Source organism: Mustela nigripes, chromosome 13, assembly GCF_022355385.1.
Source record: "Mustela nigripes isolate SB6536 chromosome 13, MUSNIG.SB6536, whole genome shotgun sequence".
NCBI lineage: Eukaryota > Metazoa > Chordata > Mammalia > Carnivora > Mustelidae > Mustela > Mustela nigripes.
In genome coordinates, this window is record NC_081569.1 from 71702968 (window position 1) to 71729016 (window position 26049).

The 26049-nt window shown below is 38.5% G+C and overlaps 2 gene segments (V, D, J or C); both read left to right on the forward strand.

The window, feature by feature from the left end:
* Positions 1 to 15024: 15024 nt before the first annotated feature.
* LOC131999388 (T cell receptor alpha variable 9-2-like) lies at positions 15025 to 15562 on the forward strand. The segment is given in 2 exon segments: positions 15025 to 15106; positions 15228 to 15562. Coding segments are annotated over 2 exon segments (381 nt in total).
* A 4654-nt stretch (positions 15563 to 20216) lies between these two features.
* On the forward strand, positions 20217 to 21080 carry LOC131999389 (T cell receptor alpha variable 22-like). The segment is given in 2 exon segments: positions 20217 to 20312; positions 20488 to 21080. Coding segments are annotated over 2 exon segments (645 nt in total).
* Positions 21081 to 26049: the final 4969 nt, after the last annotated feature.

A 26049-nucleotide genomic window follows, 5' to 3' on the forward strand; every position in this document is an offset into this window, starting at 1 on the left:
TGAAAAACCCTCAGATTGTTTTTCAGAGTCCATAGTCTCTCATGGTTCACCTCCTCTTCCAATTTCCCCCAACTCCCTTCTCCTCTCCATCTCCCCTTGTCCTCCATGCTATTTGTTATGCTCCACAAATAAGTGAAACCATATGATAATTGACTCTCTCTGCTTGACTTATTTCACTCAGCATAATCTCTTCCAGTCCCGTCCATGTTGCTACAAAAGTTGGGTCTTCATCTTTTCTGATGGAGGCACTATTTTTGATGTGCAGCTCTGTGAATTTTGAATTTTAGTACATTGTATAGATCATGTAATGATACAAGATCATGACACAGAATAGTATCATTACCCCCAAAAACTCCCTTGAGCTAGTCTAACGCTATCTCACATTTCCATATTCCCCACTCCTTGAAAACATTGGTCTATTCTTATTTTGTGTTTTTAAAAATGTCAGAGTGATGGGAGCATACAACCCATAGTATTTTGAGTACTGTGTGCCTTGGTGGGAGGAAGCACATGCCACAGGACACATGTATGACCTCACCCTTGTCACCTGTCTCAGTGCTTCCTACCCCTAAGGTTTTGAACTTTGAAGTTATTTTCATAGGAATAGTTCATCATTTCAAGTGTTTGAATTCCTTTAGACAGTTGATTTATAGTTCTACAAAATATATTTGGCAATTGATAATGCAGAACTGGTGTTGAAGTTTGGATCATCTTATATAATCAAGTGGAGTCATGTTCTGTATACAAGTTCTATATACAAACTCCTTTCTAAATTATTATCAATAGATACTTTCTCACATTTTGAGGGTAATTTAATTAATGAAGGTTCATTCTAGCCATACCCATTAGAGTATGATTATTATTTGGCTTTTACAGGAGTCGATATGAAATAACATATCCAAAAATTCTTATACTTGTAGCATTCACAATGTCTGTGCAGAGCGGAACTATAGCAATAGGGTGGGTATTATGTCAGATAAAGGCCATACCCATGCAAGTTATTTTATTAGTAAGAGAACAAAATCAGAATAATCAGAAACACATAATATTTTACCATTAAAGTGGGAAAGTACCTCTAATGGGGTAAAAATAACCTGAAAAGTTCCATCCACCTCATCACAAATGCAAGATTTCATTTCTGATGGCTGCATAGTATTCCATCGCATATATATATACCACCTCTTCATTATCCATTCATCTGTTGATGGACATCTAGTTTATTTCCATAGTCTGCCTATTGTGGACATTGCTGCTATAAACATTCAGGTGCAGGTGCCCCTTCAGATCACTACATTTGTATCTTTGGGGTAAATACCTAGGAGTGAAATTGCTGGGTCATAAGGTAGCTCTATTTTCAACTATTTGAGGAACCTCTATTTTCCAGAGTGGCTGCACCAGCTTGCATTCCTACCAGCAGTATAGGAGGATTCCCCTTTCTGCACATCTTTGCCAACATCTGTCATTTCCTGACTTGTTAATTTTAGCCACTCTGACTGTTGTGAGATGCTATCTCATTGTGGTTTTGATTTGTATTTCCCTGATGCTGAGTGATGGTGAGCATTTTTTTGAGTATCTGTTGGCCATTTGTATCTTTTCTTTGGAGAAATTTCTGTTCATGTCTTCTGTCCATTTCTTGACTGAATTATATGTTCTTGGTTGTTGTGTTTGATAAGTTCTTTATAGATTTTGAATACTAACCCTTTATTTAATATGTCATTTGCAAAATCTTCCCCCATTCTGTAGGTTGCCTTTTGGTTTTGTTGACTGTTTCTTTCACTGTGCAAAAGCTCTTCATCTTTATGAAGTCCCAATAGTTCATTTTTGCCCTTGCTTCCCTTGCCTTTAGAGACTTGTCTAGTCAGAATTTTCTGGGCTGAGGTCAAAGACATTGCCGCCTGTATTCTCCTCATGGATTTTGATGGATTCTTGTCTCACATTTAGGTTTTTCATCCATGTTGTGTTTATTTTTGTGTGTAGTGTAAGGAAATTGTCCAGTTTCATTTTTCTGTGTGTGGCTGTCCAATTTTCCCAACACCATTTGTTGAAAGACTGTCTTTTTTCCATTGGATGTTCTTTCCTGCTTTGTCGAAGATTAGTTGACCATAGAGTTGAGGGTCTATTTCTGGGCTTTCTTTTCCATTCCATTGATCTATGTGTCTGTTTTTGTGCCAGTACCATACTGTCTTCATGATTAGAGCTTTGTAACAGAGCTTGGGGTCAGTAATTTTGAGGCCCTCAATTTTGGTTTTCTTATTCAACTTTTCTTTGGCTGTTACAGGTCTTTTCTGGTTCCATACAAATTTTAGGATTGTTTATTCCAGCTTCGTGAAAATGGTGATGGTATATATTTCACTGACTGTATATCTTGCTCTGGGAAGTGTATACATTTTCACAATATTTGTTCTTCCAATCCATGAGCATGGAAACTCCTCCCATTTCTTTGTAAACAGTTGCCTTCTTATCATAACATGATTTATTTTTACCTTCAGTGAAAGAGCAGCATATAGAGTGTGATGATACATGATTCTCAACCTTACATTGTGTTCATGATCCATTACATACAGATTGTTATGTAAGTGCCACCCACCCACTTCTGTCACAGATGCAATGAATGAACATTTTCTCTGACAATTAATGGTGGAAAAAACTGAGAACAGGTTTTTGATATCTTCCTGCTCTGTGTTCTAAGCTATTAGCTCTGCCACAAATTTCTTGATACTTAGGAGCTATGTTTCATTATTTGCAAAATGGGAAAATTGCATTTTCTTTATACTTTATTGTGACTATTTATCAATAATATTAAAGATATTGACAAGAAGCCAATAAGCAATTAGGGATGGCATCTCAATAGGTACTGAAAAGACATCTGACAAATCCAGATCCATTCCTGATTAAAATTTGATTAATTTGCTTTACTGATTGCTGCCCTGATGCTTGTGAGTCCCTCAGAGGCACAGGCTAAGAGAAAAGCATTTCCCCAGTGAGTTCAGTAGAGATGTGACCACAAGATGGCAGTGCACCTGTTCTGATGCAGAACACGTGGAGGGTTCATTTTAGTGCATCTGATGGACTAGACCCTGGCAGCAGCAGAGTCTTTTTCTTATTGGCAGGTAGACAATGTGGGAAGTTACTCTGTTAGAGGAAAGAAGGGATGCCCTGATAAGAAAAGGAGCTGAGCTGGCTGGAGGCTGAAATTCTGAACCTGAGCTTAACTGGGAGGCACCATGAGGACATCCATGAGAGCTTTAATCACGTTCTCGTGACTGCAGCTGAACTGTTAGTTGAGTGTTTATGGGCAACAGAGTATACTACTGAATATTCTTCAGAAGTCAAAATTGGCTTTACTCAGGTTTCCTCCACTTAGTGTAGAAAAAGGGAATTCTGAAGCATAGTAACCTGGAATCTCTTCTCCTTTCTCTGACCTTTTCTTTCTGCACAGGGTTCAGCCAGGGAGAGAATGTGGAGCAGCATCTATCTACCCTGAGTGTCCAGGAGGGAAGCAGCTCTGTTATCAACTGCAGTTATTCAAACAGGGCCTCAGAATTCTTCCCTTGGTATAAGCAAGAACTTGGAAAAGGTCCCCAGCTCCTTACATATATTCGTACAACATGACCACAAAAGACCAAAGATTCACTGTTTTATTGAATAGGATGGCCAAGCATTTCTCCCCGCACATCAGAGACACCCAGCCTGAAGACTTAGCTGTGTATTTCTGTGCAGCAAGCACAAATTGCTTCCCAGGCACCTGCTGCCTGCACTGAAACCTGGTACTGGGGCAGTCCCCTGTCTTTGACATAGACCTTCAAGGATAGCTTTTGTGCTGTTGTTTATCCACAAGTGGAAGCTAACGTATTAGACATTAAAAGCATATAAGAGGAAAAGTAATTTAAGGATGACCTGGACAGAGTTAGAGCATTTTGTTAGATGACTGATGCTTAATGGATTCTTGAAGGCAGTTAGTAATGTTTTATTTTGAAATCTGGGTTTTAAAGATGACTTTACATTTGCTATTCAGAACCCTGTCATGCAAATAATTTTTAATACATTAGCACATCCTATTATGGATAAAGTTTTAATTCTTGTCTTTCAAATGTTACAAATGTTAACTTTTTCCTTGTTATAAAAACATTACATGCTAATACAGAAAATATGTAAAATATAAATAGTGAAATTGGTAATTCTGTACCCAGATAATTTATTACTAATGTTTGGTTTGCTCTCTTCTTAAATCTAATGTAAGTAGGATTCTGATTTTTTTTTCACTTAATGTTATATCATGAATTGAGTATTCTCAATTTTAAGTCTCCTCCTCCAACACCTGCTTTTTAATAGCTCTGTGAGAGATTTTCAGAATTCACAATTCTGTTTTTAATTTTCTTCTTCTTCTATATTTCTGGTAAAATTTGAGAGCCCTTTCTACACATTCTGATTATTTTCTTATTGAGAAATGTGAATTAGAATTTTCTTTAGAGCCCAGCAATGGTACATATTGTTTGTATTTTTGAAGGAAATGAAAAAAGTGATTTCTTCAAGAATGAGTTGAGGATTAGACTCCTTTCAAATTTTGTTAGTGTCTGTTAACATTTACACTCATAATTTAGAAGTAAAACTTGTATCTTATATAGCACGAACTTTTTTTATTATTATTACCATGTAATGTATTATTAGCCCCAGGGGTATGGTCTGTGAATTGCCAGGTTTACACACTTCACAGCACTCACCATAGCATATACCTTCCCCAATGTCTATAACCCAACCACCCTCTCCCTAATCCCCCTCCCCCCCCCCCCCCCCCGGCAGCCCTCAGTTTGTTTTGTGAGATTAAGAGTCTTTTATGGTTTGTCTCCCTCCCGTTCCCATCTTGTTTCATTCATTCCTTTCCTATTCCCCAAACTCCCCATGTTGCTTCTCAATTTCCTTATATCAGGGAGATTATATGATAATTGCCTTTCTCTGATTGACTTATTTCGCTCAGCATAATACCCTTTAGTTCCATCCATGTGGTCACAAATGGAAAGGTTTCATTTCTTTTGATGGCTGCAATGTATATATATATATATATATATATATATATATATATATATACACACACACACATTATATATATATATATATTTCAATGTATATATATATATATATATATATATATATATATATATATATATACACACACACCACATTGAAGCATAGTAACCTGGAATATATATATACACACACACACACACCACCTCTTCTTTATCCATTCATCTGTTGATGGACATCTAGGTTCTTTCCATAGTTTGCCTATTGTGGATATTGCTACTATAAAATTTGGGTGTACGTGCCACTTGGATCACTAAACTTGTATCTTTAGGCCAAATACCCAGTAGCCAATTTCTGGGTTGAAGGGTAGCTCAATTTTCAATTTTTTGAGGAAACCTCCATGCTGTTTTCCAGAGTGGTTGCACCAGCATGCATTCCCACTAACAGTGTAGGAGGGTTCCCCTTTCTCCTCAACCTTGCTAGCATCTGTCATTTCCTGACTTGTTCAATTTAGCCATTCTGACTGGTGTGAGGTGATATCTCATTCTGCTTTCAATTTGTATTTCCCTGATGCTGAGTGATGTGGAACACTTTTTCATGTGTCTGTTGGCCATCTGAAAGGTCTGTTCATGTCCTCTGCCCATTTCTTGATTGGATTATTTGTTCTTTGGGTGTTTAGTTTGATAAGTTCTTTATAGATTTTGGGTACCAGCCCATTATCTGATATGTCGTTTGCAAATATCTTCTCCCATTCTGTTGGTTGTCTTTTGGTTTTGTTAACTGTTTCCTTTGCTGTGCAAAAGCTTTTGATCTTGATTCCCTTGCCTTTGGGGATGTTCCTAGTAAGAAGTTGCTGCGGCTGATATCGAAGAGGTTGCTGCCTGTGTTCTTCTCAAGGATTTTGATGGATTCCTTTCGCACACAGAGGTCCTTCATCCATTTTGAGCCCATTTTTGTGTGTGGTGTAAAGAAATGGTCCAGTTTCATTTTTCTGCATGTGACTATCCAATTTTTCCAACCCCATTTGTTGAAGTGACTGTCTTTTTTCCATTGGATATTCTTTCCTGCTTTGTTGAAGGTTAGTTGACCATAGAGTGGTCTATTTCTGGGCTCTCTATTCTGTTCCATTGATCTATGTGTCTGTTTTTGTGCCAGTACCATATTGTTTTGATGATGACAGCTTTGTAATAGAGCTTGATGTCTGGAATTGTGATGCCACCAACTTTGGCTTTCTTTTTCAACATTCCTTTGGGTATTTGGTCTTTTGTGGTTCCATATAAATTTTAGGATTATTTGTTCCATTCTTTTGAAAAAAAATAGATGGGATTTTGACAGGGATTGTATTAAATGTGTAGATTGCTTTAGGTAGCATAGAAATTTTACCAATAATTGTTCTTCCAATCCATGAACATGGAACGTTTTTCCATTTCTTTGTGTCTTCCCTAATTTCTTTCATGAGTAATTTATACTTTTCTTAGTACAGATTCTTTGCATCTTTGGTTAGGTTTTTTCCTAGGTATCTTATAGTTTTGGGTGCTATTGTAAATGGGATTGACTCCTTAATCTTTCTATCTTCTGTCTTGTTGGTGGTGTATAGAAATGTAATAATTTCTGTGCATTGATTTTGTATCTTGAGACTTTACTGAATTCCTGTACAAGTTCTAGCAGATTTGGAGTAGAATCTTTTGGGTTTTCCACATAAAATATTATATCATCTGCAAAAAGTGATACTTTGACTTCTTCATTGAATATTTGGATGCCTTTAGTATCTTTTGGTTGTCTGATTGCTGAGGCTAAGACTCCTAGTACTATGTTGAGTAGCAGTGGTGATTAGCACAAACTTTTTTACATTATTGATCATCAGTAGATATTTATTAAAGAAATAAAGAAAAGGTGAATTCTGCTATATATTAAAATTTTTATTTAGGCTTTGAGATTAAATTAAATTTATACATTAAATTTCTGAATTTATAAGTTAACTTGTGGTTAATAAAATCCTAAAAGTCTGTATTTGGTTACTGAAGTACATAGTATTTCCTTCTAGTAATCTATGAATTTCTCAATTAAGCTCAATTGTTTTAATAAGCTAAATTCTAGCCATTTCATTTTTATTGTTACTTATCATTGAAGTATTTATTCTTGGTATATGGGAAAAATTTTATACACTTTTATCATGCACCTTACTCATGTCTTGCTAGTGGACTGCAGAAGATAGTGAGATTAATATTTATTGTAGATATAATTTATTACAAATTTTCCTGTCTTATTTTCATGTTTTGACTGAATTCAATAGTACTTCTTCCATTTTTAAAAAGTAATTTTTTAGTGCTGAAGATTAAATTAATGTAAGGAAAGAATTTGCATAAATAATTGATTCCCTAATTCTCCCACCCCTGCTCAGGGGTAGGCTATTTTCTAGATATCTCGTATTTTTCCTATGGATGGATATAACTGGTGATTTGGTATGATGAGAATGATCTCTCTTAGCTGAGTTATGGTTGATGGTTATGAGCCTCCTGGTTTGTTCTTCTAGGGAAAGTCGTTAGGTTTAATTCAGTTTAAAATATCTGAATAAGAAGGGAACCAAGGTGGCTCAGTTGTTAAGCATCTGCCTTCACCTCAGGTCATGATCCCATGGTCCTGGGATCAAGCCAAACATGGAGCTCTCCCAACACACCCCCCCACACACACACCCCCGTAACCCCTCCTAGCCTGGCATCAGGCTCCACGCTCAGCGGGATACCTGCTTCTCCCTCTCCCACTCCCCTGCTTGTATTCACTCTCTTGCAATCTTTCTTTCTCTGCAAATATATAAATAAATTTTTAAAAATATCTGGATAAAAAAGGTCAGTACTGTAGCCCAACACCTCAACAAGATTTGATTATTTGATAACACCACTACCTCCTGTCTAGTAGAAGCAAGGTGACTGTTGATAGGTCCATTTCCTCCAAGCCTGAAAAAGGAGTCAAAGGGAAGCACAGCTTATATTCTACTTTTGTATTTCTTCTTAAACCAAGATGGAAGAGACCGCGGGTACAGTTATTGTTAGCTTAACTGCTTGATCATACTTAAGTGAGAATGTATTAAACAGAAGAAAAGAAAATGCTTAGTCAGAGGGTGCAGAGTCAATATATAGCTTAGATACAGACACATTCAGGCTTTAAGAATTTATCATTGTTAGTGGATTTGTTTCCTACCATCTCTGGGCAATTTATCACAGGCTTGTTGTCTTAAAGCAACAGAAATTCTTTCTACCATTGTTCTGAAGACCAGAAGTTGAAATTATTTTCACAGGGCTGATATCATGATGTCAGCAGATCTGTACGCACTCCAGAGGCTGTGGGGAGAAACTGTTCCTTGCCTCTTTGGCTCTGGTTGCTGCTGGCCTTTTTTGGCTTGTGACCATACCACCCAATCTCTGCTTCCATGGTTTCAATGATTTCTCTTTTTTCTTGTCATTAAGCCTCCCTTGGCTTCTCTCTTAAGTATACATGTGATTGAGTTTGAACCCATATTATCTACCCATCTGAGGATCTTTAACTTAATCATATTTGTAATTATTTTTGTTTTTTTTCCTCCATTTTCACCCAATTTTTTTTGTTGTTGTTACCATTTTGCTTATCACTGAGGCATGGCTGGTGTTTTCTTTTCCAAAATGAGAAAAAAAAATATATATATATATATGGCAGAGTTGAGTCATGAAAATAGAAACACGTTAGTTGTTTTATTTTCTCAGTGTCTGAAATGTTTGTTAAAGAAACTATATAGAGAAATGGACTATTTTCATGTATAGTTGTATCTGTGAATGTTGAAATTTAATATCTGGTATAGATTCATATAACCATGATACAATCATGATAGAGAACAATGTCATTGCTCCACACAAATCCCTTGTTTTATAACTTTGTAGTCATCCTCTCTCCCATCCATAACCTTTTATACATCTTTCTTGTTCTTTCATATTTTTCTCCTTTAAACATGTCATATGAATGGAGCACAATACCTAATCACTCTGAATCTTAGGGATAGGAAGCACGTGCCTTGGGCACAGGTATAACCTCCACCCCTGCTGTCACGCTCAGTGTTTCCTAGTCCTGATTTTTTGAAACTTTATGTTATTTTATAGAAATAAGCTATCATGTCAAGTGTTTGGGTGACTTTAAAGATATAATTTATAGTTCTAGAAAAGAAACACTGTAGCAGTCCATGACAGAGTGGTTCAATGGAGTGTTGGACCAGCACTCCATATAAGAAATAACATATTCAGATTGAGACATATTCTTCATATAAGTCTCATTATACCAACTCTATTCTAAATTTTTCTAACATTTTAAGACAAATTTTATTGATCAAAATTTCCTCTAGTCATTCTAATTGGGGTCTTGTTATTATTTGACTTTTCCAGGCATTGGCACAAAATAACATGTCCAATAATATTTTACTTTTGTTGCACTACCAATGGCTTAGTAAAGATGAGCTACAGCGTTAGGATGGGTATTGTCTCTAATAAAGGCTATACTCAAGTTATTGTATTAGTAAAAGAACAAAAATCAGGTTATTCAGAAATATGTAAGTATTATTAAAATGGGAATATATTCCTAAAAGGACAAAGAAACAAAAGAATCTACAGAAGATTATGATAATCAGTATTGCCAAATATCTGCTATCTCTTCTAATGGCCTTGGATGGAGCTATCGGCTTCATGCTGTAGATGTTTGTTTCACATTTCTTGGGTCAGCACTCACTTTTATGAACTGTCTGCTTCTGCGGATTCTCTTGAAACCTCAGTTTAAGATTTCTAACATGAGGGGTACCTTGGCGGCTGTTGGTTAGGCCTCTGACTCTTGATCTCATTAGGTCTTGATCTCAGGGTGGTGAGTTCAAACCTTGTGTGGAGTTCTACACTGGGCATGAAGCCTACTAAAAAAAGAAAAAGAAAAAGAAAGAAAGAAAGAAAGAAAGAGAAAAGAAAGATAACACGCTTGCTCTAATATGAGCAACATTTCCCATTCCTGTCAATGAAGGCTGCAGGATGCCATACTAGTTGGTACACATGTAACCAAGGTTCCATTTCTGGCAGTTTATCTGCTAAACTGGTAACAAAAAGTGCCTAATAAGGTTATCTCACACGTCTCAATCTCAGTCTTTCTCTGAGATTTTGTTTAGAGCTGATTAAATGAAAGGCCAGGAGAGTATTCTGTGCCTGGGATGGAAGGAAAAGTATCAAGAGTTTATTTATCTAGTTAGTTTGTGAAGGGTTGGGTTGGGACAGTCTGAGTTATGTGGGCTACAGGGAACAGTTTATGGTAAGACAGCGCAGGACTTCATGAAGAAAGGAAGTGGCTAAAGCTAACATGTAGTGGGCCACAGTAGTCCAAGTGTATCTGCTACAGTAACTCATTTCAGTTTTCATATTCTATTTTTTGTTTCCATTATAAGAGAGGATTGAGGATGAGGGTGATAGGAAAAGTGAAGTTTCTATGTGAGGGCTAACTGACCAAACTGTCCCAGAGAAATGTTTTCCACACAGAGATTAATTGAAATGGCACCAGTAGTAAACACAAAATTCAGTTCATTACTTTTTAAAAGATTTTATTTATTTATTTGACAGAGAGGAGAGAGAGCGAGCAAAGAGAGAGTGAAAGAGAGCACAAGCAGGGGGAGCCGCAGAGGGAAAAGGAGAAGCAGGCTCCCCACTGAGCAGAGAGCCCCATGAGGGGCTCAATTCTAGACCCTGAGATCATGACCTAAGCCAAACGTAATCACTTAACTGACTGAGCCAACCAGGTACCCCAAAATCTAGTTGATTTTTAACTTTTGTGATTGGTGTTATTTTCTGATGGGAGAGGGCTTCAATCCATGCAGTAAATAAAATACTATTATTATTACATACACATAGATGATGAAGGGAATGAAATTGTGTAAGATCCTTTTAGAGATACTCAAATACTTCCTTGGGACAGATATCCAGACCATATTCCATGTTTCCAGATTTTATGGGATTTTATCAGTTCCAAGAGATGTATGAAGACCCCATCATCTGCTTTCCTAGAAAAGTTTCCCCACCAGTGTTCATTTAAAGTTGCATCCAGTATGCCACTTCTGCGATGTGTTGTCTCTGGCAGATTTTAGTATGTGTTCATTGGTGATCATTTACCTCTATCAGGATGCTATCCTGACTTTGATATATCTTGTTCTCATGGATCAAAGAAATCAGTCATTTTTAGTGATTCTTTACAAAATTGGGGCCAAATTTTCTACATCTAAGATGCAATTGTTAAACTTTTCCAGGACTTGTCTTTATATTCTATAAAAGGCTCTTGCACAGGAACCTTGATTAGAAAGGTGTGTTTGTACAATAACCTCCTCATGTTTCCCTGATTTACAGGGTCCTTTGTATTGTGAGACTTTGTCTTTATGGCAAAAAATATTTTGAGTAGCATGAAGACTTCAAAAAAAATTCATGTATTTTCTGCCCCTTTCTAATAGAATGCATGAGAAGGTTAAAGAAAGTTAAAACGTTAAGAAACTTCATTATCTTTATAGTATTTGGAAGCTGTGTCCTACATTAAAAACATATTACCTGACACCGACTACATAATTTTTTCTTTTAATGGCGTGCCTGAGAGATATCTACTAGCTCAGCTACTAGAATTAGCACTGCTTCTGCTAAAGGGGTCTAGAGTACTAATTTCATGGCCAGGCTGATATTGTTTTCTTCAATGTTTAACATAAAATTATTTTTTTAAGAACCTATTAATATGGAATTTGATGCGGGATGTCCAAATGATCTGTCCAGCACATGAGCACTTCTTGAATGACAGAAGTACAATTATGAGATTCCTTTCATTAAGAAATATATTAAAGTTGAATGATAGGAGGAGAAATTAATAATATTTCCATTTACTCAGCTAGCTGGGCATTTTTAGATATAGTCTATTCCTTAGAGAGGAGGCCAGTGTGTATGTTATGTAGTTCCATCGTGTTTCATGCAGACATATACAATGCAATTTCTGAAGATGGTTCAACCAATTTAGCTGAGGCTACAATGATGTTGAGGCAAGGATGTTAAGCCTTGGCTGCTGTATCAAGAGACAGACAACGATAGGCAATGGATCTTTGCTGTTTGCTATGATGTGGAGGAATATCATTAGGGCACAGCCCTACTTTTAACATACTTACACAGGGAAAGTTCTAATACAATAAATTATTATATGATCAAAAGTTCTGTGGAGGTGCATAGGGTCACCTAGAGTATATTCCCTTTAGAACTGAAAATACGAACATGGAAACTTACTGTGGTTCAGCTAAGGCAAGGGAAAAACATAAATTCAAAGGCTTGATAACCTAATGACCAAACTCTGGTGTCTATTCTGGCCTTTCTGAACAGAGCTGAGCTGTGGAAACTGAACAGTAAGGAGAAGACCTTGGTGGCAGGTCTATTGTCTGAGAGCTGCAACCTGAACTCTTCAGCAAAGAGTTATTGGACTTTTCTATTTTTGGCCTCAACATAGGCATCTGAACAGATATGAGTAGTGAGGAGGAACACTGGCATAACAACAGGTACCTTGAAAGAGTTACAATGAATGTCTAAACACTTTGCCTTCTTATCACAACGTGATTCATTTCTACCTTAGGTGAAAGAGCAGCATATGTAATGTGAGGAAATATGATTCTCAATCATATGTTGCTTTCATAATCCATTACATGGAGTTTTTTTTTTAATTTTATTTATTTATTTGACAGAGATCACAAGTAGGCAGAAGGAGGGTGGGGGGGGAGAGGAAGGAGGCTCCTTGCTGAGCAGAGAGACTGATGCGAGGTTCAATCACAGGACCCTGGGATCATGACCTGAGTTAAAGGTAGAGGCTTTAACCCACTGAGCCACCCAGGTGCCCCACATGGAATATTTTTAAGTAAATGACACCTACCCATATGCATCACAGATGCAATGATTGAACACAGCATAGTTAAACCACCAATCCTCATTTCAATATAAAATTTTACTAATTCATTTTCAGATATAATTGTTTCCAAGTTAAGGGTTGTTGAATGCAAAAGGATGTAAGGTAGTGGGACTCTGATTGGGACATGAGAATTATGACATGACCCACACACTTGTTCTACCAGGAAACCCCTGTTTCATATTCTGGGGCCACAACAGCAGATACCCAGCAATCCTTCCCTCACCCTGTCAGGCTCCCCTCACAATGCCAAGCCCTTATAGTGAAGAAGAAGAAGAAGAAGACATTTTCCATCTCATGGGGGAACTCAATCATGTTGCTCTCCAGGCTTCTGAAGGTGGTCATGGCTTCCATGTGGCTAGGTAGGAAGAAGCCCTGGGGAAATATGTCTCCTCTATGATCTAAAACAGGGAGAGAGGCAGCTTTGAGGATATTGTGGGAAGGAGGCATGTTTCCACCTGCAGGAAACAGCCTGAGCTAAGCTTCTGCTACGTGTTTGGAGATTAATGTTTATACAGCTTTACCAAAGATGTGTCCCCCTCCAGAACTTTATTCTGATAATCCTTAGAAGTGTTTTTACTTTGTTTAGTTTTAAAAAATAAATGATCATAAAATGGGAGCTAAGGAAGTGTTTGTATTAGTCTTTGGTGTATTGTAGAAAAAGACCAGTTTTTAAAAATTTGTTTAGTCACAGGGACATTTTCCCATGCAGACTCTGGACATTTACCCCTGATATTTAATGACCATCTTGGCTAGAGGGCAGTTATCACAAATGAAATCTCACAAACCGGTGTGGCACCGGCTATGACAAAACCATGGTAGAGAGTTTTTAAAAAGTTTAAAAAATTATAAACTTGTGGGTTTCAATCCTGCAAAATATGAGCCCTGGAGTTAGTGATGGGATCATAATATGAGTAATTTTAAATCACTGGTACATTGGTTTTACTATCAGCTACTGTGTGAATATAAGCTGTTATGTCTTTAACAATTTGAAAAGCTGGGGAGAAGGGAATCCTACATCATACTACAGGCATTTGATACAAATCCACATCTTCAAGGTTCCCTACCCTACGGAGGAAAATTATTTGATTAAAGTATGGCAACATAATGATACACACAGCAACAGTGAAAAGCATTCTCAAGGCTAGATATCTACTAAGTATATGATTAATACTTGTTGCATGATTCACATATACTAGTTATGTTATATTAGAATCATTGAAATAGTGGAGTAAGGTATTCCTACCTTAATAATTTCTATAGGGATTAGATAACTGTGATTATGGTCTTTTTCTGGCTAGGGCTAATATTTTTCACTTTTCAAATGATTTTGAAATGCAGAGATATTTGACTATCGCCAAGATAATGTGAGGTTTTTCCTCCTAAAAAGCTTTGATTAAAAATATTGCATCCCATACAATTGGTATGATTTAGGACTAAGAAAATATTGTATTCTAGTAATAGTGATTCCTCAATCAAAACCTGTTCATTCATTATATTTGTTTAATTTAGCAAATATACAGTGAGCGTGTAATGAATGACAGTCCTTGTTCCACATGTGGGGTGCATGTCTGAAAAATGAAGAATAATGATGTGACTTCTTATTACCTCCTTTGATTTCAAGTTAAACCTCTTATGACATTCTATTGGATTATTGGCTGGCTCTGAATGGACATATGAAAATATTTTTTTAAAAACTGTTCTAAAATGCTCAAGAACATGGGTGTCTTCTCAGCTTCAGAAATTCCCTGGGATGTGTGTTAAAGAACTTCCATATCAGGTAGGGTAACAAGAACAAAATAGACCTTAGAGGTCAGGATTGCTGTTGTTCAGACTTCCAAGAGCCACCTGAAGACTGACATGTGCCTCATGAAGTCAGGAATGAAACAGGTGGCTGACTTGGGGAGGATTCTGGCCAACATGCACGCATTTCAGTCCCTGTCCACTAGGGGGTGCAGCTTCCTACCACAATCACATTTCCTGTGTGAAATGTGGGCGTCCACTGATCATTTCTGTCACTCCAACCTTCTCCATGGTAAGAATGAAGAACATTATTTAGGTGACACTCCAAAGATGAAGTGTTCTCCAGTCTTCGTGACTGTGGTACTCTTAATGCTTGGTAAGTAAAATATCTCTTAAAATTTGGATTCTTTCTTCCATTGTGTTAGCAAAATGCTTAACTGTAATTTCTCCAAGAGCTTATACATAAGGTGACACAGGTCTCTTTTATTTTCCCTCAGGACAAACCCATGGAGACTCAGTGACTCAGGTGGAGAGCCAAGTGACCCTCTCAGAAGAGGCTTCCCTGACTATCAACTGTACTTATACAACAACAGGTTACCCCACTCTTTTCTGGTATGTCCAGTATCCAGGAGAAGGAATAGAGCTCCTCCTGAAAGCCTCGAGGGACAAGGAGAAGGGAAGCAACAAAGGATTTGAAGCCACCTACAACAAAGATTCCAAATCCTTCCACTTGGAGAAAGGCTCAGTGCAAGCCTCAGATGCAGCTGTGTACTACTGTGCCATGTACGACACAGTGATGGGGACTGCAGGGGGAGCTGAGCACAAACTCTGAGCTGAACAGGGCCCTGGAAGCTGAGTGTCTCTGTCTGATCCACTCTGGTTCCAGCACAATCTGTTGTTTGTCCCTCAGTGTCTGGTTGATACAAAAATCACACAAATGACTAGAACATAGGAACCAGAAGTGACATTCCCCAACCCCAGCTGTTTCTTAGTGACACTGAAACCAGTTTCATGCCAAGAGTTCCTCAGCCAGAGCATAAGTAATTTCAAGGTAAAGCCGCATAACAATGAAGTGGTCTCTTGCTCATCCTTGCAGTGAACGTCCAGCCCCACAAGTTGTTCAGGGCACCCTGGTGGGTGTTGCTGTGTCTATGACACTTTTAGAGACACACAGTGTGCCTGAGAAGGTGGCCTCTGCCCCAGTGTCTTCCTGACAAAGTGTGGCAGGAGAGGTGATGCGAGAGCTTCAGCTCCAAACCAGCTGTTAGTAGAGAAAGGGAAGGGAAGAAAGGAAGAGAAACACGTGTACCCGAGCAAGGAAAAGAGAGACCAGGAACCTTGGCACTGCTTTCTTTTCTAGTGAACAAGGTGGCAGGTTCAGGCTGATATTCAGCGTGAAGGCTTGGGAGCAGAAACAGAAGGGAAGATATATGGTTCATGTCCTGACCAGTTAAACAGATCAGCTGGCTTTCTGACAGTAAGAACCCAAGTGCGATTGTTCTCAGTGCCCAGAAAATATGGTGAGAGAAAATGCTCTTTCACTGATGTTTCCTAACAATATCGATAGTTAGGTGACATGGGGAGGGAAATCTCATTGATTTCTCTAACTCCTGCTTTGCAACCTTTCACAGAGGGCCACAAATCATGCAATTGGGAGAATGTATGGGAGTCAGTACAGATGTGTAAAGAATAATAGAAAAGCAATGTCTATGTTGCACTGACAGAGTTTGCGAATATTGTGGCAATCTTTTAAAATTATCATCTCCTTATCTGCAGATGCTTTGAATGAGCTATGATCAGAATATTAATATACTTCCTATTGTATTAGTTATATATTCTTAGTATAATGTAATTTTTTGTTAAATTGATTTAAAACATAAATTTTATTTTCAAACCTGTATAAATATAAATGCATGTTTATATGTGTTTAACTATACTTTAAACAATCCAAAAGGGTATATAATAAGAGTTGTCCTCAGATATTTGGATAAACGTGATAAATGAGGGGGCTGCTGAATGGCTCTTTCAGTAGAACTGTGACTCCAGATCTCATCATTGTAAATTTGAGCCCCATGGTGAGGGTTGAGGTTCCTTAAAAATATAATCTTTAATAAAACTTCATTATTAACACACTTTAATAATACACATTTACCTCTTTAATTCTTTAAAACGGAGCAGACACTCTCGGTCTCCTCACGATATAAGATGCTTTTTAACTATATACTCCTGAGCCTCTTTCCATATCCTAGTGTGATTGCTCCCAGTTCATGAACTGTCTTTTTGGTGTGTGCACATGACAATTTTATTAATTACCACTTTGGTGAGGTTCACTGGATTGATCTGGAATATTCCTAAGTTTTTGATACCAGCATTTGGTGGTATTAGTGTTTTAGATTTTTGCCATTGAGACCTGTAGGGTCTTATTTATTTAAAATCAATCTGTAAAATATAAAGAACACTTACCATGACACAGAACCTCTGGAATTTTTAAGTGTATGATACATGATTGTTGGAATGGGTACAATGTTGTAGAGCAACACTCTATTCTTTCATCTTGCTCATGGATCAGTAACTCCCCCTGTCCCCAGAGCCCATGGCAAACTTTTCTTTGATTCACTCTTTGATTCTTTGAGTTTGAATATCATAGATACCACATTTAAGTGGAATCATGCATTATTTGTCTTACTGTGGCTGGTTTATTTCAGTTAGCGTAACGGCCTCAAGATTCATCCACATGTTTGCATATTGCAGGGTTTCATTTTTTTGTTGTTGTTCTCTTTAAGGCTGAATAGTACTCCACTTATGTATTGAGCACACTTTCTTTATCTGTATAACTGTATTTGGACATTCAAGTTGTTTCCCTAATTGGCTATTGTGAACAGTGCTATAATGAACATAGGAGTGCTTAATATCTTTTCAAGATCCTGATTTCAATTTTTTTAAAAGATTTTATTCATCCATTTGACGCATACACAGAGAAAGCATAAATATAAACAGGGGGCAGCAGCGAGAGAGGTAGAAGCAGATTCCCTGTTGAGCAGGGAGCCTGATGTAGGGCTCAATTCCAGAATGGTGAGATCATGACCCTAGCCAAAGGCAGACACTTAACTGATGAGCCACCTTGGTGTCCCTCTTTTTTTTTTTTTTTGAAAGAGAGAGAGAGTTGGGAGTGGGGAGGGTCAGAGGAAGAGAGAGAGTCTTAGGCAGGCTCCACGCTCAGCACAGAGCCCACCATGGGGCTCCATCTCAGAACACTGAGATCATGACATAATTCCACATCAAGAGTGAGATGTTTAATCAACTGAGTCATTCAGTCGCCCCTCAATTCTTTTTGATAAATACTCAGAAGTAGGGTTTCTGGATCACATTGTAGTTCTATTTTCAACTTTTCAAAGAACTTCTTATACAGTATAAGAACCTCTATACTGTTTTCCATGGTTACACCATTTTGCATTCCCACCAGCAGTGTGCATTTTTCAATCTCTTCAATCATAAAAGCCATCATAAAGGTTTATGGGAGTTCTCATCTGTTTTTTCACCAAAAACAGGAAAGGAGAAAATGATCACATTTTTCATAAGATTTTGCACACTGACCAAAGTACAAGCATTTCCACCTCCTCTGGGATCAGATAGTTTTTCCTTTTCATTCCTCCTAGGGTCCCACTCATTGATTCTATTATAGCTATTTACCTTTTTCTTTCCCCTGTAGACTGTAAACTAGTATATTATCCACTTTTATGTATTATCTTAAAAGGTTCATTCATTCATTCACTCACTCACAGATTTTATTTAAATTCCAGTTACTTAACATACAGTGCTGTATTAGTTTCAGGTGTACGATATAGTGACTCAACACTTCCACAGAACACCTGGTGTTTGCTCATCGGGACAAGGGCACTGCTTCATCTCCTCACCTATTTAACCAATCCCCAGCCTCTCCCTCGGGTAACCATCAGTTTGTTCTGTTTAATGACGAGTCTGTTTCTTGATTTATCTCTCTCTGTCTATTTTTTTCCTTTTCCATATTTGGCTTGTTTCTTAAATTCCACATGAGTGAAATCATATGGTATTTGTCTTTCTCTGACTGACTTATTTCCCATAATATTATGCTCTCCAGCTCCAACCATGTTGTTGCAGATGGCAAGATTTCATTCTTTTAAAGTGCTGGATAATATTCCATTACTCTTTTATATATTCTTAGCTCTAGTAAATTACCCCATTGAAACTAAAGGCTTAATAACTATTTATGGATTTCTTTTGATCTAAGGTAATGAAATCAAATAAGTAGAACAAGATGAGACTTACCAAACTATCTTTTATATCCATTTCTATGAAATTCCCTTTTAAAAGTAGAATTTGGTTCTCTTTTAGTCCTCATTCAATCCAAGCAGTTATTTTATTTTCTGATCATGGGCACTTCCTTCATCAGGAATCTTGGAATGAATGGGGTTGGGGGTTGTGTCTGCAGAGCTGCTTCCTCTGAGGTGTCTTTGCTGACAGCTTCATTACTCTAGGGGGCACTCTAGGCTTTACCAGAAATAAAGATTTCTCTGATAGTCCAAGGTTGAGCAGTTAAGAGAGAACAGAAATCATGTGAGCCAGTCCAATTATAGATAGCAAAGGTGGGGAAGAAGGGGGACAGGATTTGTGTAAATTTCATCTCGGGTTTAACATTCTGCCATTTCATATCAACCTCAGACATCTGAAGCCATGTTTCTAGAAATCCACTATACATATCTCTGTTGAGAGTGGAGGGAGCAAAAATGAAGAAAAGAAGAGAGGAAACAATAAGGAACACAAAGAGAAGGAAAGGGAGAGGACAACATTGACTCTGAACAGCAACAAGTGGCCCAGTCAGACTTAGCTATATGGATGAGCAGGTCCATGAACTGCACAGGAGAGATGGAGATGTGAAAGTTAGAAAGAACATTGTGCAGACCTTTTATTTTTCATCAGCCAAATTCTGATTGCAATAATAATCAATACAGATTGTGACTGTCTGTCTTGGTCTAGAACTGTTGTAATTTCAGAAATTATGATTACTTCAGCAATATATATAACACATGATATCAGATGGTTTCCTTTATCATATTTTCATATAGTTGAATTCTCACGTGGTCTAACAAACTATGCAAATTGGGGAATGGAGACACTTTTCACTATAATTCTTCAAGGTTTTGTGGAATCCCCATTAGACCTTGAATGTTTTAGAAATATCATTCACCTTTCCTCACACACTATCTCACAAATCCCTTATATAAAGTGTTTTAAGAAAAAAAAAATTTTCCTCCTATATTAGAAGTATTGCCCCTACCTCCCTGCACTGTTGGCCAGCACAGTTTTGGAGACATGACTGTGCCCTGTCCTGGGCCCCTGTGGGTGGAGTCTGGAGTTCTGTGAATGACAGGGCTAAGGTGTGATTGGTGCTCGGTTCTGTTGAAAGGGATTGACTGTAAGACACAGTTTCTCTGAATCTGAGACTCTACGCTCTGCAGTAGGCAGAAGTACCTCATCAAGTAGACAAGAAATCATGAGGAGACATTGGGGAGCTCTCCTGGGGCTCCTGTGCATCCAGGTTTACTGTGAGTGGGGGCGTTCCTCATGGGTACTCAGGTGGAGTCCACAGCCCACAGTCCATAGTGGTGGGGGGAACTCCAAGTAGGTCTTACAACCTTAGCGGTGTGTCTTAGGATATTTTGCAAGTTTGGAAACTGCATCAGTGACATCACTAGTGTTTGTGTTTCTCTTTCCACACAGGGGTGAGAGGGATGACAGTGCGGCAGACCCCTTCAACGCTGAGCCTCCAGGAAGGAGCCAACTCCACTCTGAAGTGCACTTTTTCTAGCACTCTAGGCAGTGTGCAGTGGTTCCGACAGCATCCTAGAGCCAGCAGTCTCACCAGGCTGTTTTACATAACTTCAGGGATGAAGCAGAGTGGGAGGTTAAACTGCACAGTGAATACTAGGGAACAGTCCAGCACCCTTCACATTGGGGCCTCCCGACTGGAAGACTCAGCCACCTACCTGTGTGCAGGAGGCACAATGCTCCCTGGTGATCTGCAACCTGCACCCAAACTGCAGCTGCACCTGCAGCGCCCACCCTTCCCTGGGGCTGGCATTTACCCCACAGCAGGCTTTGCACATGTTCAGACTTTCAGATTTATCTTAGGGCATGTTTTTCCTCCTAAAATTAAACCCATCTGGAGTGTCATTTCACATTTCTTGCCTGCCTCTTCCCCCAGAAAGCCCTTTGCAGGTAAAGAGCTCTACCATGGCAGCATTGGAGCAAGTGACAGAGATGCCCATATCCAGTACCCTGGGAAGACAAATGTCCTGGAAGCTAGCATATAAATTATTTGTATCTAGTCAAATGGAAATGTCTTGAAGAATAAGAAGATCTTGAACAAACAGAGGGATCTGACTGAATTTTTTAGTTACTGTAGATTTTTTATTTTCAAAGAATAGTAAGGAGAATGTATGTAACATTTTTTTAAGTTTGTGTTTAGCTTTTTCACTATGGGGAATACAAATATAATAAAATAATTTTTTGAGGGCCAGGCACTCTACTTGTCTCATTACATATATTTTCTATTTCAGTGAGGAAATACACTGTAAATAGGTATGTTCATTTTATTCACAAATAAAGGGAAGATTTTAGAGCATAAGTGACTTGGTGGAATCCAATGTTAGTGAATCTGAGGTGACAGGAGAGCTTATCCTGTGAGTACCTCATCTAGAAGACTGTAGAATCACAAAATCTGAATGATTTCCTTGATCAGTTTGTATGATGTGTTGACATATATCACTGACAGAGGTATCCATTTCTTGTGGAGAACAGCTCATGGAAGTTTTCATTATGTTCCATGAAAATCCATTGTTCTTCCTTCCATTTTGAATTAATCCTTTTTGATGATTATGTAAAATCATTCCCAATTTGGAAACGGGAGTCAAAAGCTTCCAGGACAACCCTAAATGATCCCCTTCTCTGTTGTAGCCAGAGAAAAGACTGTTGACCCCAAACCCAAAGTTGAAACTCGCATGTGGAAGATTCCAGCACATACTGAGTTCCAGCCTGCACTAGTTTTTATGTTGAGAAAAGGGCACTGATAGGAAGGCCTGTGCCCCTGAAAATTCAGATTGAGATAGATGGGCAGACTCCCTGAAACTGGGAGGAAAGTTAGCTTCCTGAGCATGGAAACTGTGCAGTTACACAGCCCTCCACTCTCTCAAGGAACCCTGTCTTTGGTTTAATGCTGTGCCCTCACTGTCTTGAAATTAATACTAGTTTTGGCTTTGTACCTGTCTTTTATAAGTGAGTCCCATATGTGGGGGAACAAGTGCCTGAGCAGAGAGAGAGGTGGGCAGCAGGACTCAGGCAGGAACACATGCAGACTCAGGTTCTGGGTCACAGCAGGCTGTGTGTGAGCTGAGCAGTTGGCTGGGCCACCTGTGGTGTCTGTGCCTGCTTTGGACTAGCTGGGGCTTTGACATGCAGCAAAGGGTGTAGTAAATACCTACAGGAAATTACTACAAATGCAAAGTGTTTACCTGGACATTTCAATTAAGTGGTTTGGTAGTTTCTTACACAACTAACATACTCTTATCCTGTGATCTAGCAATGGCCTTCCTGAGTCCTTTTACCCATAGGGTTGAAAACTCACGTCCACACAAAAACCTTACACAGATGTTTTTGGGCAGTTTATTCCCATTTGCCAAAACTATGAAGTAAACAGCATGTTCCTTAATAAGCAAATGAATAAATAAATGGTGTTACATCCAAATAATGGAATATGATTTGCTGCTAAAAAGAAATGAGCCATGAAGGAGTGAAGAGATAGGGGAACCTTAAAAACATTTTCTTAAGTGAATACAACCCATCTGAAAAGGCTACGTAGGATATGATTCTGATCCTCTGACTTTCTGGAAGAGGCAAAACTATGGAGAAAGTAAAAAACTGTGGCTTCCAAGGGTTGAGGAGAGCAGCAGGGATCAATAGAACACAGAGAATACTTAGTGTAGTGAGCCTAGTCTCTATGATACTATAATGGTGGATACATGCCTTATACACTTGTTCACACCCACAGAATGTCGAACAGCAAGAGTGAAACCTAGAAAAACTGTGGGCTTTGGGTGACATGATGTGGCAGTGTAGGCCCCTCTGTTGTGAAATAGTCATGGGGAAGGTGATAGTTGGAAGCCCATACCTGTGTGGGGGTATGAGATGGACTGAAAGCCTCAGTACATTGGCTTCATTTTTCTTTGAGCCTGATTGAGATAGTTGAAAAGAAAATAAGTCTTTAAAACATTAATATCAGGAGTGCCTGTGTGGCTCAGTGGGTTAAAGCCTCTGCCTTTGGCTCAGGTCATGATCTCAGGGTCCTGGGATGGTGTCCTACATCGGGCTCTCTGCTCAGCAGGGATCTTGTTTCCTCCTCTCCCTCTGCCTGCCTCTCTACCTGCTTGTGATCTCTGTCTGTCAAATAAACAAGTAAAAAGTCTTAAAAAATTAAAATCAGAGACATGAAACTAATATGTATGAAGAGTTAAAGCATTTTATGTTATTTTTTTAATTAAAATTTTTTAAAGATTTTTTTACTTGTTTATTTGACAGAAAGAGAGAGAGCACACACAAGTAGGCAGAGCGGTAGGCACAGGGAGAGAGAGAAGCAGGCTAATCACCGAGCAAGGAGCCTGAGGTGGAGCTCAATTCCAGGACCCTGAGATCACGACCTGAGCCAAAGGCAGAAGCTTAACCCACTGAGCCACCCAGGTGTCCCAAGTTAAAGAATTTTAGAAATATCTCCCCTAGAAACATTACCTAATGACAGCTTTTCCTTGTTTTTTGAATAAAGTCCCCAAATTTCCATTTTGAAATGATCTCAAAAATTGTATACACATCCCTGGCTGGAAATTTTGAAACTCCAAACTAAGTTTTAGGGAAAAGCTAGAATCCAGAAAGCAATTGGGATATTTTAAAAAGTGCTTCTTGCTTTCCATGTTAGTAAGCTCATCCACCTCCTCTAGTTTGTCTCAATTCAGGAGATTCTTTCTTTTCTTCCTACAATAGATAAGTTATATGTAATAAATATATATAAGAAATATGTCTCCAAAAGAATATCCTGCCTACTCATGGCTCAGCCATGGAGTCCCTAGGTCCCACTGCCTGTGAGGAGTTTTCAGTCAGTGAATAAAGTCCCGTTTTAGTTCATGTTAATATTGATAAAGTTCTCCTTGACACATTATTGATCTCATAGAAGTAATGAAAGACCAGATAGGATCTCATGCTAAGAACCATGTCTCTGCTTCCAACGAGTCCTCAGGGTTGGGTAGGATCAACCTCAAACCCACTAGATCATATGTGCTTGTGAAAATGGTCTTGGGATTCCATGATGAAGGCAATTTCACCTACTCTGACACCAGTCCACAGTGTGTATAACAAGTCCTCAATACATATTTGCATTATTATATAATATAAGAGAAATTTAGAGTCGGAAGAGCCCATAGAAATCCTTTAGTTCAACTTAATTTTTCACATCAGAGACTTTATCCAAGATGACAGTCTGGAACAATTAGGTAGTGAATAAGCTGGGCAAGAAAGAAAGTGGGTTTCCTCAGGTCCGGTTTAGCATTCTTTCCCCTGCTTCCTTGCTGTAGGGCCATTGTGATGGGTAAATAAAAAGTGTCTAATGCAAGCCCAGTCATATAACTGCAGCATTGCTCTGAGAAAATTGTGGTCCATTTGGTTAGAATGCCTTAATGGAGAGTTCTAATTTGTGTAAATGTCTGAGACCTTGGGCAGGAAGGGAGACTCAGGCTGAGTCACTATGATTCTACCAGCAAACTCATATATCACTCACTGTTTCTGTAGGAGGAAGCCAGAGGTGATGGTGTCATGTGAACACCAACATGTATTTCTAAGGACTTTCCCAAAATAACAAATATTTATTATCCCAGGTGCACATCCCTTGAAGGCAGAGTGAGTATAATGAGCATAAGTCACACACTGTCTGTAAAATGATCACTGGGTATTTAGGGGTCCTGCAGCTGGCAGTTCATGAAGATGGCAGATGAAGTTTTCCTAGGCCATAAGGAAAACAATATTCTTTGAAAACATGATGGAGATGGAATTTTACACAAGGGATAACCTTATCTGTGCAATAGTTAATCCATGGAAGAGAGTCATTCATATGAATGATCACATTGAGTTCTGAAGGTCACACCTAAAAATTGCAAAAATTGACCTTCCCACCAGTAGAGGGAATTTTGCCCAGAGAAGAATTTGAGAATTCTTACTTTATGGGGAGTGGAGAACGGAATGGAAGATTCTCAGAATTAAAAAGTTTTCCACACATAAAAACACATTTCATATATATGCATATATTTATATTTTGAGTTGATATTCTTCACTATAGCTGTCTTTAAATCTTTTATGGTGGGAGAGGAGGAAGCACATGAGTTTTATTCTTTGTCCTTTTGTGGATCTAAGAGTAGGCTTCACAGAAATTAGGAAAGTCTTGGTCTTGGAAGTGAGGTGGTCTTGTTTTCCCAGGGACTATTTCTCTAGATCAGTTCTTTAGGACCAGTTTCTTTTTGGTACCATTCCCTGAGCACACACAATGTTTATGCTTCTCTGGATTTTTTCTCACAGAGGTCATCAGAAGATTCCAAGAAATTCATGTGGATGAGAAAGGGGTTTAGGAAGAGAGAGATAATTCTGGAAACTCACAGGATTGGAGAACTTCATCAATGAATCTTGGGGAAAGAACACTGTCATGGCATTTAGGAGAAATATGATGGAGTATGAAATGTGAAGCAGTGTTGACCAGGAAGTGGGAAGCATGACAGGATGGATAGTGGATTCTTTAGAGAAAACTATTCTGAGGCTATGAGGCAGCATTGCATTGGGGGACATGCCATCTATTTTGATTTGGGAAAATGAAAGCACTTCAAAAATAAACTCACATAGTTATATTTTCTGAGTTTGCAGCTTGATGATTTCTCAGAATTTCTATTCTGTCTTTTAATATTTTGCATTATATAAGACACACAGCATTCAAATAGATTTCTCAAAGCAAGTCAGATTTCTCTATGCAGATTTGTCCCTCAGAGACACAGGCTAAGAGAAAAGCATTTCCCCAGCGAGTTGCCTAGAGATGTGACCACAAGATGGTAGTGCACCTGTGCTGATGCAGAACACGTGGAGGGTTCATTTTGGTGCATCTGATGGACTAGACTATGGCAGCAACAGAGTCTTTTTCTTATTGGCTGGTAGACAATGTGGGAAAGTACTCTGTTAGAGGAAAGAAGGGACAGTCTGATA